The 15,250-nt window shown below is 47.4% G+C and overlaps 1 protein-coding gene across 1 annotated transcript in view; it reads left to right on the top strand.

Annotated features, from left to right (window-relative positions):
* The window catches only part of RNF10 (ring finger protein 10), a 268,519-nt gene that overhangs the window by 231,338 nt on the left and 21,931 nt on the right, over window positions 1-15,250 (top strand). Inside the window, exon 16 of the mRNA XM_085636400.1 lies at window positions 2,117-2,281. Within this exon, the coding sequence (XP_085492526.1) occupies window positions 2,117-2,281 (165 nt within the window). The remainder of the gene's footprint in view (window positions 1-2,116; window positions 2,282-15,250) is intronic.

Here is a 15,250-nt window from a genome sequence, read left to right as displayed (position 1 = left end):
AATTAAAATCAAGGGGTGGCTGTTTTGGAGACAATGATCCGGTACAGCTCACAGGAAAGTGAATTAACGTTTTCTTGCCCTTAATTTTGCACCTCTCACCCACTTGTACTGTATTGCATTCTAACATTCTGCTTCTATCATACACACTTATCAGTACAAGTCAATCAACCTGTTTCTTACCATATAAAGTCGATGCAGATCTGGGCATTTCATCAAGACCATGTAACCTAATCTACCAAATGATTGGGGTTATAGTGGTTATTAACAGCAATACCCAATCTCAAGAAATCACCCTCAAGGTGTGTAGGTATAGCTTAAAATACCTCAAATCTGACCCAATTTGAGTAAGTAAAGGGCCCCTTAGGTGATGGCAGATACCACACTTGGCTGCAGAGTGAAAGGTGGCCAGCATGCTAGGCAATCTGCATCGTCCCCTCTCTGCCAACCTTACTTAAGTTGGGTCAGACTTTAGGTACGTTGTTAATTACCACTAGAAGTATGACTCCCAACTGGTTGTGTGAGGGCTGTTGCTTCTGAGCAATCACATCCCTAGATCGGCATGCCCAGCCATCTCCTGACTTTTTGCTTTATCTGCTCTCATTCCTTTAAGGAACTGCATACTCCTTTTGTATAGATATATACTTTTTGTCTGAGCTAGGGTTGTGACCCGATGGGAGGCCAGGACACTGGGGACATACTGCAGACAGTGTAAGGTTAATTATTAAATCCTTCAGTGTGCTTTAGATGGCGCACGAAGAACATGGGACTTGAGTTTATTCATGGTTAAAGCAATTCTGTTGACAAAACTGTAGGATGGGAACTTTTTCCTTTAATTGTCCTCTAGAATACCTAAAAATATTCAACGATAATCATCTTGACTTAGAGAAGGCCTCTGCCAGAGAAAGCTTTCAGATCTCAACTCATCCTATGAAGATAACTTGAAGGCATCCCTACCTCTGCTTCTTTCTTGCATAACAATCTGTATTGATCCTGACACTGTACAGTGTGGCACACGCTCTACACACTTCTTGGTCACCCAATCAGAAAAAACATAAGCTCACCTATGAAATTATCTCAGGCGTTAGGGCTGTCCCGATTGCCTCCAAAAATGTACTGCTGAAGCTACCCTATTATGTTGCAAACAGATCCATTACCACTCTACCTCTGCATGGAAAACATGGCAACCTTGCCTCTCTCCAACAAGCATGATTTCATCACATGCTTCCTTCCGCGAAGAACGGTCAGCCATGACCAGAACAGTGCAAGCTCCTAACCCACTCTTCATTGTCCCTCTCTGCTTCTACCAGCTGTGTGGGGGGTGTTCTCAGTTGTCCTAGTTGAGGACATGCTGTCCCCCTGACCTGGAATGTGAACTGGAAGGGTATGAGCATGGGGTCTTAGAGGGGTAGTAGGGAGTACCATGCTGTATTTTCCCATCCATTTAACTTGGTCTTTTCAGTAGCCAGTCTCTTTGGTGTCTCACGGTCCGCTCAGACTGCTGCCATCTTGACCAAACCATGCTCCAGCCATTGAATTCTCGGACTAAAGTAGAAATCTGATAGGTGGGAAGTCTTCACCAGAATCTATGCACCTCGCTGGTGGATCAGTAGGCACACCTCCGGTATCAACCAGTGCAGCTTTTCATATTTATGTATATTTTTCAGGATTTTTCTAGAATTTGAACTACACTAATACATCAGTCTCCTCGATAGGCAAGCTTTCAGTTTTGCCTGCGTGTTACCTCATTATGAGGATGTGTGCTAATGTGGAATGTTGCTCCGGAGACCTGACAAGGGCCCCACCAGTGTTTGACCCTTCATTTTTTTAAGAGACATGCTGCTTGACTGTCACTTAATTTCATTTTGCAGTTCTCTGGTCAGTCGTGGTTGAGGTGAAGTAGAGTAAGTACTGAAGCCACATATTGGAATGTGGGAGTCTTGGGTTCTTCAGTGGTCCTATTTCTAGAGATGATCTTAGCATTTCACTGCACTTAAAGCTGTGCCATTTTATTGCTGAAATGAATAGACTTTGAAGTCTTAACATAGCATCGCTGCCCAACGTGGCAGTGTATGTTTACGGTAGACTTTTGTTTAAAGAAATGACTCTTGCTTTTCAGAGGAGAACACCTTGGCACCGCCTGCACCTGCTGACAGTGAAGGTGAAAGCGACAGTTCAGACAGGGTACCTGTTCCGAGTTTTCAGAACTCCTTCAGCCAAGCCATTGAGGCAGCCTTCGAAAAGCTGGATGCACCACCCTGCTCAAAAGCTTCATCCATCCCTGGTAAGATATATGGCTGGGTTTCAATGTGCCTTCGATGCTTGTGCTGGCAATTTGAGCATGCTGGGTGAAAACATGGTTTGTTCACAATTCAGAGCTGCAAAGAGCAACCAGATGAAGAGGAACACAAATAATTATACAGCTGTTTACGATCTTAAAATATGTATGGCGCTGGCAAACGTTTTTAATACTTCATGGCTTGAAAAACTTCTTGCCTGTCTATGGGTGTTTTCATCTTCAGGCAAAAATGAACACAGCAAAGAAACTATTTCATGATGTGGGGTGATGCCTGATACGCTGTAAAGTGGACAAAACTAACAAAGCTGGTCTGAATTAATGTGCTAGCTGTATTTGGGAGGAGTTGGAGATAAATCGAAAATAAATTAGTTTAAATATGCTTCGATAGTTTTCTTTCCCATCTTCCATTCTGTGAATGTGCCACTGGAATGTAGCTTAGGGACCGGAATCTATGGCACAACGTGCTTCCATTTAAACCATCCTCTTAGTCTACTTCAACCCTCTTGTCTTGCTCCTCAATTCATCTTTAGTTCCTCTGTTTTTCTACAGAGTTTAAAGTATGTTGCTATTTCGCTATTTAAATGAGGCTTCTTTTTTTTCATCTTATGCCAATGAAAATATGTACCACTACAGATTATGCAGCCACTTTTTAGCACTTTTCAGATGTGCTATCTTGGGTCCGGTCGGCCTATTCTTACAGATCTCTTTACAGGATCCTGCAGAGAACAGTTGGTCCTGCTGCTTTGAGAAATTGGTAGTGCTGTGGGGTGGTGCCTGGCCCTCTGAAAAGATGGTTTTGCAAAGCTAGAAACTGTCCCAGTGCCATTAGTACCATGGGGGATGCCTGTAGGTGTTTTGTTCTTGTACCTTTTCAAAATGTCAAGGTCTGGATGAAGCAAAGATCTGCTGATACATATTTGGCCCTTTCATACTTTGTAAAATTATTTTTAAAGGGGCAATCTTGTGTAGATACATTTGCTAACAATTAACAAAAATGAACATTCTAGAATGTTGCTTTGTCACCTGGGGTTTTGAGATAAATTGGGAAATCATTCACCAGATAGCTCCTTTAAATTTTTCATATACAGTACTCCAGATTAATGACAGTGTTGTAAAGACTGATTATCAGGCATACTGTTGCATTCTGATGGATACTGCCAACCGCAGGTTCCTCACTTCTAAAATATCCCAAGGTGCTAGACTGGATCTGGAAATTTCCTCAGCAGTGCTCCCGTGTGGAGATAGGTGGTGCCTTGCGGCTCAGTGTTGGCTTTGTTCTGCCCTGGAAGTGGTGCAGCAGAGCTACACATACTGTCTTTGGAAAACCACAAAGTACAAAGATGTGATCTAGAACGTATAGAACAAGGCCGTTCAGAATCCATTAAGATTCTCTTTGTAGAATCTGCTTCGGCATTTCACTTGTTTAAAATTTCCTGGCAAATGTACTGATTTTAGTGATAGACCCCTGGACCATGACCGACTCTTCTTTGACCTCCCCAAAGATCAATCTCAGCCTTGTGCCCCCATGTTTGTTCCGGTAGTCCGGGTTCGTTTTTATGTCTTTGAATAAGAATCTTCTTCGTTGTCTGAAGAGGTACGAAGGCCTTGAGTTGCTTTTCCCAGTTCTAAGCTGTTGATGTGACAATTTCTCCTGACCATTGGCCTTCTAGTGGAGTGCATTCCAAGATGTGCTCACTATCCTGATAGAGATGTCTGCGACTATAGTCAGTTTGGGAATCTTGCTGGAACGGGATCCCTTGAAGCTGGTTTGCTGCATCATGAGAGGGATTGTCTTGCTGATATAGTGATTTGAAGGTTGTCACTCCAACCTATTGTGCTTTTGAGACCGTTGTTCCTCTAGAGATTGCTGCAGTGACCACATGTGGAGTCTTGCATTTGTGACAAAGGAAATGCACAAAGCCATGGAGACTTGACTAGCAGTTTTGGCGGTCTTTGGGAGACCTTGACATTTCTCCTAAGTTGATGACACTCCTCCAAAGGAAAAACTTTACCTTAAATTATCTATTGTAGCTTCTAGGTAGGATAGCACTTGAACAGGTGTTGATATTTGAAGATTTATCTATAAATCTAGTACTGCACTATGTCAGGGCTGTGCTTTTATCAGTGGATTGTTCAGATACACACCATCAGAGGTGCTCTCACTTAGACAACCAGGACTATGCCCCAGCTTTTGCAACGTCATCCCAGACTTTATCGCCATCAACTCTGTGTACTACATCCTCCTCCGGGATCTCAGCTCCCGCCTCAATGACCACAGCGACACCAACACAACCAACCTCTTAAAGCGTGAACAACATCTGCCTCAAGCAACTGGTCACCAACCCCACCTACATCACAGGATGAGTAAGGGTGTGAGCATGTGTTCCTCCCTTCAGTCGGTCTGTTTTTTCATTAGGTTATTTATTTTTTTGTAACACAACACAGCAGTCCAGGTGGAGTTGAGTGAAGGTAGATATTTTATTTCCATTTATCACATTTCAAAACCATTCCACTCTTTTTATCATGTTTTACGGCAGGTTGTTGGGGAAAAAAGGAGACGGCAGACATGTTTCGCCCTATGTGGCAGATTGAGCCAGGGCTTTCCCAAGGCCAGTTGCGTTGTTCAGAGACCATACAGTCTAATAGACGTATGTTACATTCCAGATTTCCTCAGAGTGGTGTAAAATAATTCACAATTCAAAATTTCAAGGTCAAGTCCCAGGATAAATCAATCCGTGGAAGTGTTTCCGTAATCTGACAGCAGTCCGACTTCGCCGCCACCTTCATCACAGGACACATGCTCAACACATTTTCTCGTCCAGCAACAGTCAAGTACAGACACGTCACACGGCTCACCTGGACCAACCACTACAAAGTCCACTTCATCACAGGGCCTACCAACACGGGTACTGTGCCCCCCAGCTCAACGCACAGACTGGAAAAGGGTTACAGAAGACCAGTGGAACAACCCTCTTCACTCATCAACCAGACATAACATCCAATCCAGATTAGGCTGCGAAGAATTTCTCCTGGTGGATCTCTGAATGCAGAGTCCCCCCCCCTGCTAAGCCAGCCAAATCTAAAGGACCCGGCCGAGAAAAGGAGCCTAGGGCGGGAGAGCCTAACGGGGGCCCGTGGGGCCCCTGGACCCCCGTCGGGGCTCACAAAGGCCTTTTTGATTAGTGACATATCAGCATCCTTAATAAACTAGCATCTGCAATGCAATAGCTTTTTCATTTAAGCGAGTTTGATTTATTGGTATTGTAAATGACAGTGCCTTTTATTTATGTTTTGGTTTTTAAAACATAAATAAGGCATTGTCATTTACAATGCCAATAGCTTAAACTCTCAAATCAAATGCGAGACCTATTGCATTCCAAATGCTTGTTTAAGTGTGTGGTGGTGGTGGGGGGGGGGGGGGGTTGGAAACAGAAGGTAGCAGAAGGAACACAGACGGGAAGGGTGTGGGGAAGCAAAATGTCATGGAACGGTCGGTGAAGGGGCACAGAGGGCATAGGGAAGCAAGCGATAGGGCAATGTGGCGGGCAGGGGGGGGGAAAAGCAAATGAGCGAGAGCAATGTTAAGCTGTGGGTGAAAGCACACCCTTGACAGGTATTCCTAGCTGAGGAGCAAAGCGCAACGAGCTTCCCCTTTGGAACTGGAGAACTGCTCAGTAAAGTGGTCCAATACCTTCCGGTCGGGGTTGCGGGTGGGTGTCCAAAGAGACATTTGCAGCCAAAGACTTTCTTTTTTGGATCCATTTAACAGAGGAACAAATTGAGAAAAGAGGGTGAGAGCCCTTTGTTGAAATCATGGTTTTTAGCATGGTTTAGCTGGTTCACAGTGGAACTGAAATCCACCAAACTGCTGGCAACTTGAAAGGAAGTGGCGCACAAGCAATTAGACTTTATCGTCTTCAAGACCGCATTCAACCAGTATTACTGCTTACCGAAAGAAACAAAGAACTCTCATAGACCTCATAGAAGCCAGCACAAACTGCAACAAGGAGCTCTTCACCATTGTGAAGGAGTTTTCCAACCCTGCAGCTGCCTAAACCGACATCACCCCCTCCCAAGAACTGACACCCTGGCTAACTTCTTCCATGACCAGATCTGTCATCTCCAGAAACTTCGAACCCCTGCCACCGACAGAATCCGCCTGCTCTCACCCACAAGCACCAAACCTGAACACCTGCTAACCAACTGCGACCCTCCCACAACCCAGGACTCAGTCGCCATTATGAACTCTGTGCACTCTGGAGCGCCCAAAGACCTCTATCCCCACCAAGTCTTTAACCTCTTGCTTTTGAGCAAGCAATCAATGTAGTTGGTTCGGTCTGAATCGGGCATTCTCAAACCAAGGATCCCATATGATTGATTGTACGAGACCCGAAATCTGGCCAAGAAAATTTTGGTGCACACACATAAATTCACTGTGCCTTCGTAGGTATCGGTGCAACTTTACAACTGACCCACTCGAGATTAAATACATGAAGCATGAGCGCTGCCCAATGAATCAAGAAAGCGCTTGCTTCCCTCTCCGTCAATGTGGACTGATTCAGACCATATAAACTACATTCATTGGTTGCTCAGAAAATTCTCGTCCCGATGGCCTTATAAACTGAATAGGTCAAAACGCTGTTGACGCTTTTCCTTGGCACATATTCTGTTCCTGTTATCTGTTGGACTTGCTTTATTTCTTTTCTCTGCCATTGGTTCCCTGCTTACATTGTATATTGTGTCTTCAGTTATGTTTATTATGTAACCCTGCAAGCAACCTTTGTATACTGTATATTTGTATTGTATAACTGTATTAAGTAAAATTATGTTTTTGCATTAGTACATTTTTTCTGATCAATTGTTTGGTACCTTTTCAGGATCTTTGTGTTTTGCCACGTGTTTTGTCATCATTTTATTTATGTAAAACTTCAACAGTTTACTGCTGCTTTTTTTGTAACTTTGTCTTGAACCACTGTAGTTACATTTATTGGCCCCATGTTCGGGTAATAGGGCTGCCCCTGTTTGATGTAACAGCATTTGTGCTTTGAGTCCTCACTGCTACACAGTATTGAATCTATGAAAGTTCCATGTGCTTGAATTATTCCCCATTGTTGAGATGGGAGTCCCCGGTACCTTATGAAAGTAATGTCACAATAGACATAGAACATAGAGGCCTAAGCCCAGCCAAACTGTGGGGAGGTTCCCTGGGCCTTTGGTGGAGCGACAGGCCGGGAGACAGAGCCTAGGGCGGGAGAGCCCACCCGGGACCCCGGTGGGGCCACTGGACCCCCGTCTGGCTCCCAAAGGCCTTTTTGTTTAGTGACATATCAGCATCCTTAATGAACTAGCATCTGCAATGCAATAACTCTTGCATTTAAGCAAGTTTGATTTATTGGTATTGTAAATGACAGTGCCTTTTATTTATGTTTTGGTTTTTAAAACATAAATAAAAGGCATTGTCATTTACAATGCCAATAGCTTAAACTCTCAAATGCAAGACCTATTGCATTCCAAATGCTGAAGTGTGTGTGGTGGGGGGGTTGCAAACAGAAGGTAGCAGAAGGAACACAGACGGGAAGGGTGTGGGGAAGCAACATGTTATGGCACGGTGGGTGAAGGGGCACGGAGGGCGAAGGGGCACGGAGGGCATAGGGAAGCAAACAATAGAGCAATGTGGCGGGCAGGGAGAGAAAAGCAAATGAGCGAGAGCAATGTTAAGCTGGGGGTGAAAGCGCACCCTTGACAGGTATTCTGAGCTGAGGAGCAAAGCGCAACGAGCTTCCTCTTTGGAACTGGAGAACTGCTCAGTAAAGTGGTCCAATACCTTCCAGTCGGGTTCGCGGTTGCGGGAGTGTCCAAAGACATTTGCAGCCGAAGACTTTCTTTTTTTAATCCATTTAACAGAGGAACAAATTGAGGAAAGTGGGTAAGAACCCTTTGTTGAAGTCATGGTTTTTAGCAAGTGAGTGGGGCAATCCTAAAGTATATTCATGTTTAACGTAGATGTTGGTTCAGAAAATATACACTCCTGATCTAGCGAAATTTACATCACGCACCTTTGACCTCCCTTAAGGCATTGCTGTGTTGCCCCTTTCTGTCTCCCAAGGCCCCTGAAGAGTTCCCATTTTGCTAAGAGTTGAACAATCCGGTGGTCACAACTGCGCGAGAGACCCTCCTGCAGTAAGAGAAACTCATTAAAGAAAATAGTGCTTATAGACTAAATAAGAAGTACCATGTAAGAACCGAAGTAAGAGCCAGTCCTCAAGGGAGGTTACAAATGAAGACAAGGCAGTACTAAGGAGGGACTAATGAGCCTAATAACTAATCAGAAGCCAGCATTTACAAAGGACGATGGCAAATATGGGCAGAGTGAGCAGGGCTTCAAGTACATACTCTAATGCAGCATGGCTCGCAGCGCATGCGCTGCCCAGGCTCGCCCTAAAAAGTGGCATGCCAAAGAAATGGTGGAAGACCTTTGCACACGAGCTGTGAATGTTTTCATGAATTAATTTGTAAATTGATTGTGCACAAGACTTTATAGATGGGTGCAGTATTAGCTCTCCACCCATCTGACATAAAAAAAAGTGCAGGAAAAATGAATGTATGAAAGTTATATCTGAAAGAGACATGTTAGTGATAGATTCCTTACCTTAGAATATCCCCAGGCGTCAGACTGGATCCGGAAAGATTTCGTCAGCAGTACCCCTGCGCGTCGGTAGGCGTCGTCGTGTGGCTCCCTGTACGTCGCTGGCGTTGTAGTCGCCAAGATGACGCCGTCAGAGCTACTTGGACGTGCCCACGCGCGCTGACGTCAGTTTTTTTCCACGCCAGCAAGCGCAGATCCGAGAGAGAGCAGTACTCCTAGTTAATATTTTAACTTTGTTCTAAGACATGTTTCTCTTGTTTTGTTGAGTTCTCGACTTCTGGTGCAGTAGAGATGCCCAGGTTTAAGTCCTGTCGGGACTACCATCGGAACATGTCGGTAGCGGACCGACATAACGTGTCTCTCTTCTGCTTGGGGCACGCCCATAACCCCGATGCGTGCCCCGATTGTCGGGCCATGGCGCCGAAGGCTTTGCTGGAGCGTTCCCGGAAGTTGTTGGGGGCCTGGCATTCGGCTCAGACGCTAGAGATCCCGCTCCTAAGGGAGGTCAGGAGACAGGTCGCGAGGCCCTCACCACCGTTAGTCGGAATCGGGGACAGGCACGTCAGGCGCCATAAAAAGTCGAAGAAGCGACTTTGCTCTTAGTCTACCCCTTAAAGGTCGCGGGACACGGTGGAGGGGGCGGGTGGTCACTCCCCCGCGGCTCCGTTGGAGCCTCAGTTGCCTGCAGCCTACCCGCCTTTTCCGGGGCTATACGCGACTTCGGAAGAAATACAGGTCTTCCTGTCGGCCATGGGCCCCTCCGGTGTGCCTTTGGACCCCGTTTGACTCCTTGGGTGGCTCTGCCCCCGTACTGCCGCCTTTGGGTCCGGTTACGCCGGCAAGATGCTCTGAGGCGCTGCTGGCTCCGGCCTCGGCGCTGGGCTCTGGCCTCGGTGCCGCTGTTGCTTCTGGCATCGGTTCCCAAGCCCCTTGTCCTTCTCGGCCTCTCAAACGGCCAGGAACCGAAGGGGTCTGAGGACCTTCTCGCAGCTCGGTGGGAGGATGTACTAAACTAGGTTGGCAACACGGAGAGTCCCAGCAAGCTGGACTTATCTCCACACCCTGATACTGTCCCCTTCTTCCGTAGCTCTTGAGGTGGTTGGTTCATTCTGTGGTGTTGCGTAGGGGAGGCTCCTAGCCTCAAATTCCCTACAGTGCCTATCAGGGCTCTCCTGACTGCAGTGTTTCAGCAGCGGCCTCCTCCACGGAGCCGCTACTACCCTTTAATAACGCACTTAAGCCTAACACAGGGGCTCCTGTGGATACAAGGCAACCCCAGTTTCATCACAACACCTAACAGAGTGGTTAGTTGTCCTAGTTGTCCAAGACTCTGCCTCTCCAAGTGCCATTTGACCTCTATTCACACTGTATGGAACACGGTGGCGCAGGTGCTGCCTCAGTGTCTAGCAGAGTCTTGCAAGGTGCTCTTTCACGAAATTGTCAAAGGCAATGATGCGGCAAGGTGCACCATCCATTGTGGTCTTCTCTCTGCCTCCTCCATAGGCAGGGCAATTTGCATGCAGCAGCGCAGCTGTGAACATGGGGACCCACACCAATGGGTCCCGGGGCTAGCGGGCAGATCAGTCCTAAAGACCTTCATCCTCTGCTGTTTCAGTCCAGTATTTAAGACCCACCACACGCCAGCGGGCGGCAGGATTCGCCATCGCCTCCCCCACTGGCCATCACTTTCAACAGGTGGGTAATGCAAATGGTCCGAAGGGGCTACTGCCTCCCCTCTGACACTACTCCTCCTTTTATGTCACCTTAGCACCACCGCATGTCAGGAGATCACTTGACACTTCTCCAGCACAAGGTTGCGACTCTCTTGGCCAAGGGGACCATTGAGCACGTTCCAACGTCAGAAGTAGGTTGTGGTGGTTACTCTCACTAATTCTTCATTCCAAAGGAGGAAGACGGCCTGCGTCCTATCTTAAACCTCCGAAACGCCACTCACTTCCTCCGGCAGGAGAAGTTCAAAATGTTCACGCTGGCTAAGGTCTTGTCTGCCCTACACCCGCAGGACTAGGTTGTACAATTCTACTTGCAGGATGCTTATTTTCATAACCCCATCCTGCAGGCCCACCGTCGTTACCTGTGGTTCATAGTAGACCACAAGCACTTTCAATTCACCGTGCGGCCCCTGGGTTGTTCACGAAAATAATGGTGGTGGTTGCAGCTCATCTGTGCAGATATGGGGTTTCAGTTTCCCCCATCTCGATAACCGACTGTTAAAGGCGGGCTCCCCCCAGGCAGTCGTCTCCCACTTAGTCAACGGCTGACCTGCGATTGCTGGGGTTCTCCATCGTGCCGAAGTCTCATCTGATCCCCTCTGTAAAGCTCCTTCATCGGAGAGGTTCTGGACACGGCGCAATTTTGGGTTTATTCTCCCGAAGAGCGAGCCCAGAACCTTCGGGCTATGATTCCGATCTCAGCCCTTGTCCTGGGTTTCGGTCAGAAAGACACTGAGGCTACTGGGCCTCATAGCCTCCTGCTGATCAATCATGCCAGATCTCATATGCGGGCTCTGCAGTGGGACCTGCCGTTCCAGTGGACGCAGCATCAGGGTAACCTGTCCGACTACGTCCAGATCTTGGACGGCACTGCATAAAACTTGCAGTGGTGGCTCACAGACCAGCATTGGATCAGCGGCAGATCCCTCTCCCTTCCCCAACCGGAGCATTCGGTGGTGACGGATGCGGCCCTCCTGGGAATGAGGGCCACATGGGAGAGGCGAAGATCAGAGGCATCTGGTCTCCGGTGGAATCCGAGCTCCATGTCAATCTTTTGGAGCTCAGGGAGATCCTCCTTGCACTGAAAGTATTCCTTCCCTTCCTCCAGTAGAGGGTAGTGCAAGTTTTCAGATAACACCACCGCCATGTGATACTGCGACAAACAAGGTGGGGTGGGATTGTGGACCCTATGTCCGGAGGCTCTGCGCCTCTGAAAGTGGTTGAAACGCCAGGACATTTTCCTGGTGGTTCAACACTTGGCAGGTTCTTTGAACGCCAGGGTGGATGAACTCAGCCGACGGAGCATCATAGATCAAGAATGGCGTCTTTGCTTGCAGGTGGCGCAAACTTTTTCTACAATGAGGAAACCCTTGGTTACATCTCTTTGCCACCGACGAGAACGCGCTGTCGTAGTTCTGTGCGTCGGGGTTTCCAAGGCAGCCCTTGCTCAGAGCCGCTTTTCATCGCGAGTGGAGTTGCGGTCTGTTGTACGCCTTTCCGCATATATCACTTCTAACCAAGGTGCTGAAGAAGATCAGACGCGAACAGGCCCAAGTCATTCTTGTGGCACTGAACTGGGCTTGAAGCGTTTGGTATCCCAAGATACTCAGTATGAGCGTGGATCCCCCGATCCGGCTGCCTCTTCTGGAGGATCTTCTGTCGCACCAGCAGGGGATGGTCCTCCACCTGAACCTGTCCAGCCTCCACCTCCTTGCGTGGAGATTGAGCGGCGTCAGTTGATTCCTTCTGACTTGCCTCCTGAAGTCTGATGTCATTCTGGCAGCCAGGCATCCCTCCACTAATACGATATACGCCTACCGGTGGAATAAATTTATGGCATGGTGCACAGCGAAAGCTGTAGATCCCCTTTCTGCCCTTCTTTCTGAGGTCATTTTGTTCCTTCTCTTTGGCCCAGCAGGGCTCTGCTCTGGGCACTATTTAAAGGCTACCTTTCTGCTCTTTCAGCCTGTCTCAGGCTGTCTGATCAGCCCTCTTTTCAAATTCCCTGTGGTCAATAGATTTCTCAAAGGCATTACTTAACTTTTCCGACCTATTCCATGTGCGATGCTTCAGTGGAACTTGAACTTGGTTCTCACATACTTCACGTGCGCTCCCTTTGAGCCTCTTCATAATTTTACAAACTGTCTTCCTGGTGGCTATCACCTCCGCTAGGCGTGTGAGTTAGCTCCAGGATCTTTCCTGTAAACATCCTTTCTTGGCGGTTTATCCGAACAAGGTTGTGCCTTGACCACGTTCCTCCTTTCTACCAAAAGTAGTCACTGCCTTTCATCTGGGGCAAACCGTCGCTCTGCCCACTTTCTTTCCGCCGCCACACCCTTCCAGAGAGGGAGAGAGGCTCCACCGTCTGGACCTAAACGTGCGCTTTCATTCTACCTCAACCGCACACACCAGTCCTGGGTGGATGACTGAGAAAGTGGCTCTGTATATACTGTTCCCAAATAGGTACAGTGTGCACAGTCCACAGTCCCCAGAGGTTTGGCAGAGGTTAAAGGTAGATATACCTTTATTCTCTAAAGTGGTAGCTTGGTCGAGCAGTAAGGCAATATCAGAGGACTGTGTAAAGCGTTTGTTGTACACACTCAATCAGCAAATGGTCTCACACACTCAAGAACTGAACTCCAGGCCAATTGATTTGTATATAAAAAATATAGTTTTATTTTAGAACCACAAATAGGTATCAAAATATACTTTCTCAGAATGAGATGCTTTAGTTAAATACTTTGCAATAGGCAATTGACTTTTGCAGATAATAGTTAGTTTTGTTGCAATAGGCAACACAATTTGAAACACAATAATACATTGAGCTCAAAGTGAATTTCAAGTTATTTGCAAGTGATTACTTTCAGGATTACTTTTCTAACTCCAGGACTGGATCCTAGATTCAGTCCTGGGACAGTTCTTGGAAACAAGTGAGTAAATTCGTTTTAGTTACTGTTGTGATGTTTAAGCGCTATTTTAAAAGTTGACACTTAGTAACTTTTGCTAATCAAATTACCAATGTTATCCTATGGAAAGAAATTCACTTAGCAGGTGAGTGGGGTTATGGTTACTTTTTCTATGTCCGTGTTGGATCCTAGATCCAGCACTAGGGTACCACCTGCAAGCAGTTGAGAAACTGCGTTTGTTACACAGGCGATTTTTAAGGAATATTTATAAGTTTGCAAAATTGACACTTTAGAAGCAATTTCACAGGAAAAACAGTCAATGGTTCACTACGGAAGAAAATTCAAGTTACGGGTAAAGTATGTTCTCGTTAATTTTGTAATCCAGGGCTGGGCTTCTAGGCTCAGTACTGGGACCTCTATCTGAAACAGGTAAGTAATTACGTTTTCACAGTTGATACGATTTTTTAAGAATATTTGTAGTTTGCAAAAATCGACAGAAGTTTCACAGAAAGACAGTCAGAAAATTGGGTTAGTGGTAAGTACGGTTGTGAGTACTTTTCAAGGTCAGTGCTGGGCACCAAGATCCAGCACTGGGATCTCTCCTAATAGCAGGTGAGTATTTCCGTTTTCGTTACTCGGTTGATTTTAGGTGAATATTTTAAGTTTTAGAAACTCCACACTTCGAAGAAATTTCAGAAGAAACCAGTCAATGTTACCCTATGGAAGAAAATTGGGTTATCGGCTTTTGGGTAAGTACTCGACTGGCAGAGTTAAGGTTCTGGGCACAGACTCGGGGGTCTCCCAGGGTCAGGTTGGTACTGTTACACCCTCAGCGGCACTGGGGCGGCCGGGTGCAGAGTGAGTTAGGCCCACTGTTATCCTATGGGAGACAGGGGGGCCTTGGTTGGTGGCTGCTGACTAGCAGGCCACACGGCTGTGGGAGCTGGGCTCCTGGTCACTTGCTCAGGGCAAATGGGGAAGTAGGTAGGAGTAGAAGTTGCACTGCCAGGACCACTCGGGCAGCTGGGTGCAGGGTGCTTTTAAGCCTTTGGGCGCTCAATGGATTTCAATGGGAAAGCTCAAGGACGAACAAAGGTTGCAAGCTCGGGGACTAAGATTCTTCGGGTGGCATCACCACTTTGAGAGGTATGTCGGGTAGTTGGAGGATAGGTAGGTACCCTGGGATTGGGCACAGGGGGTCGCGGGGCGCTGGGTGCAGGGGGTGCCTTTTGGTCTCGGGAAATCTTACCCTCTGTTGATCGCGGTTGGGGGGGGGCACCTGGTTCTGAGGCTGCAGGCGTCTTCAGGAGTGTCGAGGGAGGTCTTTGGGTGCCGGACTCTGGGTCACAGTCGCCGTGGGGTCGTCCTCGTGGTCTTTGTTCACTCCGGCACAGGCCAGGCTTGGCGGGTTCAGAGTGTGAAGGGTTCGCGGTTCCGGGCTGAGGCCAGGGTTTAGAATAGGTTTTGAGTAGAGCCTCTACTCATGGGAGTCCCAGGGGCTTAGAGCCAAAGGTAGCCAGGTCCTCCGGGGTTTGTGAGGTTGCTGGCCACAAGAGATGCCGGGTTGGAGCAGGAGCAGGTTCGAGGGTCGACAGGCCGGTAGGGATGGGGCCAAAGCAGTTGGTGTCTTCCTCTTCTTAGCAGCTGCAGGGCATGTCTTCTTTCTTCTAGC

Source organism: Triturus cristatus, chromosome 11 (genome assembly GCF_964204655.1).
Source record: "Triturus cristatus chromosome 11, aTriCri1.1, whole genome shotgun sequence".
Classification (NCBI taxonomy): domain Eukaryota; kingdom Metazoa; phylum Chordata; class Amphibia; order Caudata; family Salamandridae; genus Triturus; species Triturus cristatus.
The sequence above is the reverse complement of the archived record's forward strand: the minus strand, read 5'-3'. Positions and strand labels throughout refer to the sequence as shown.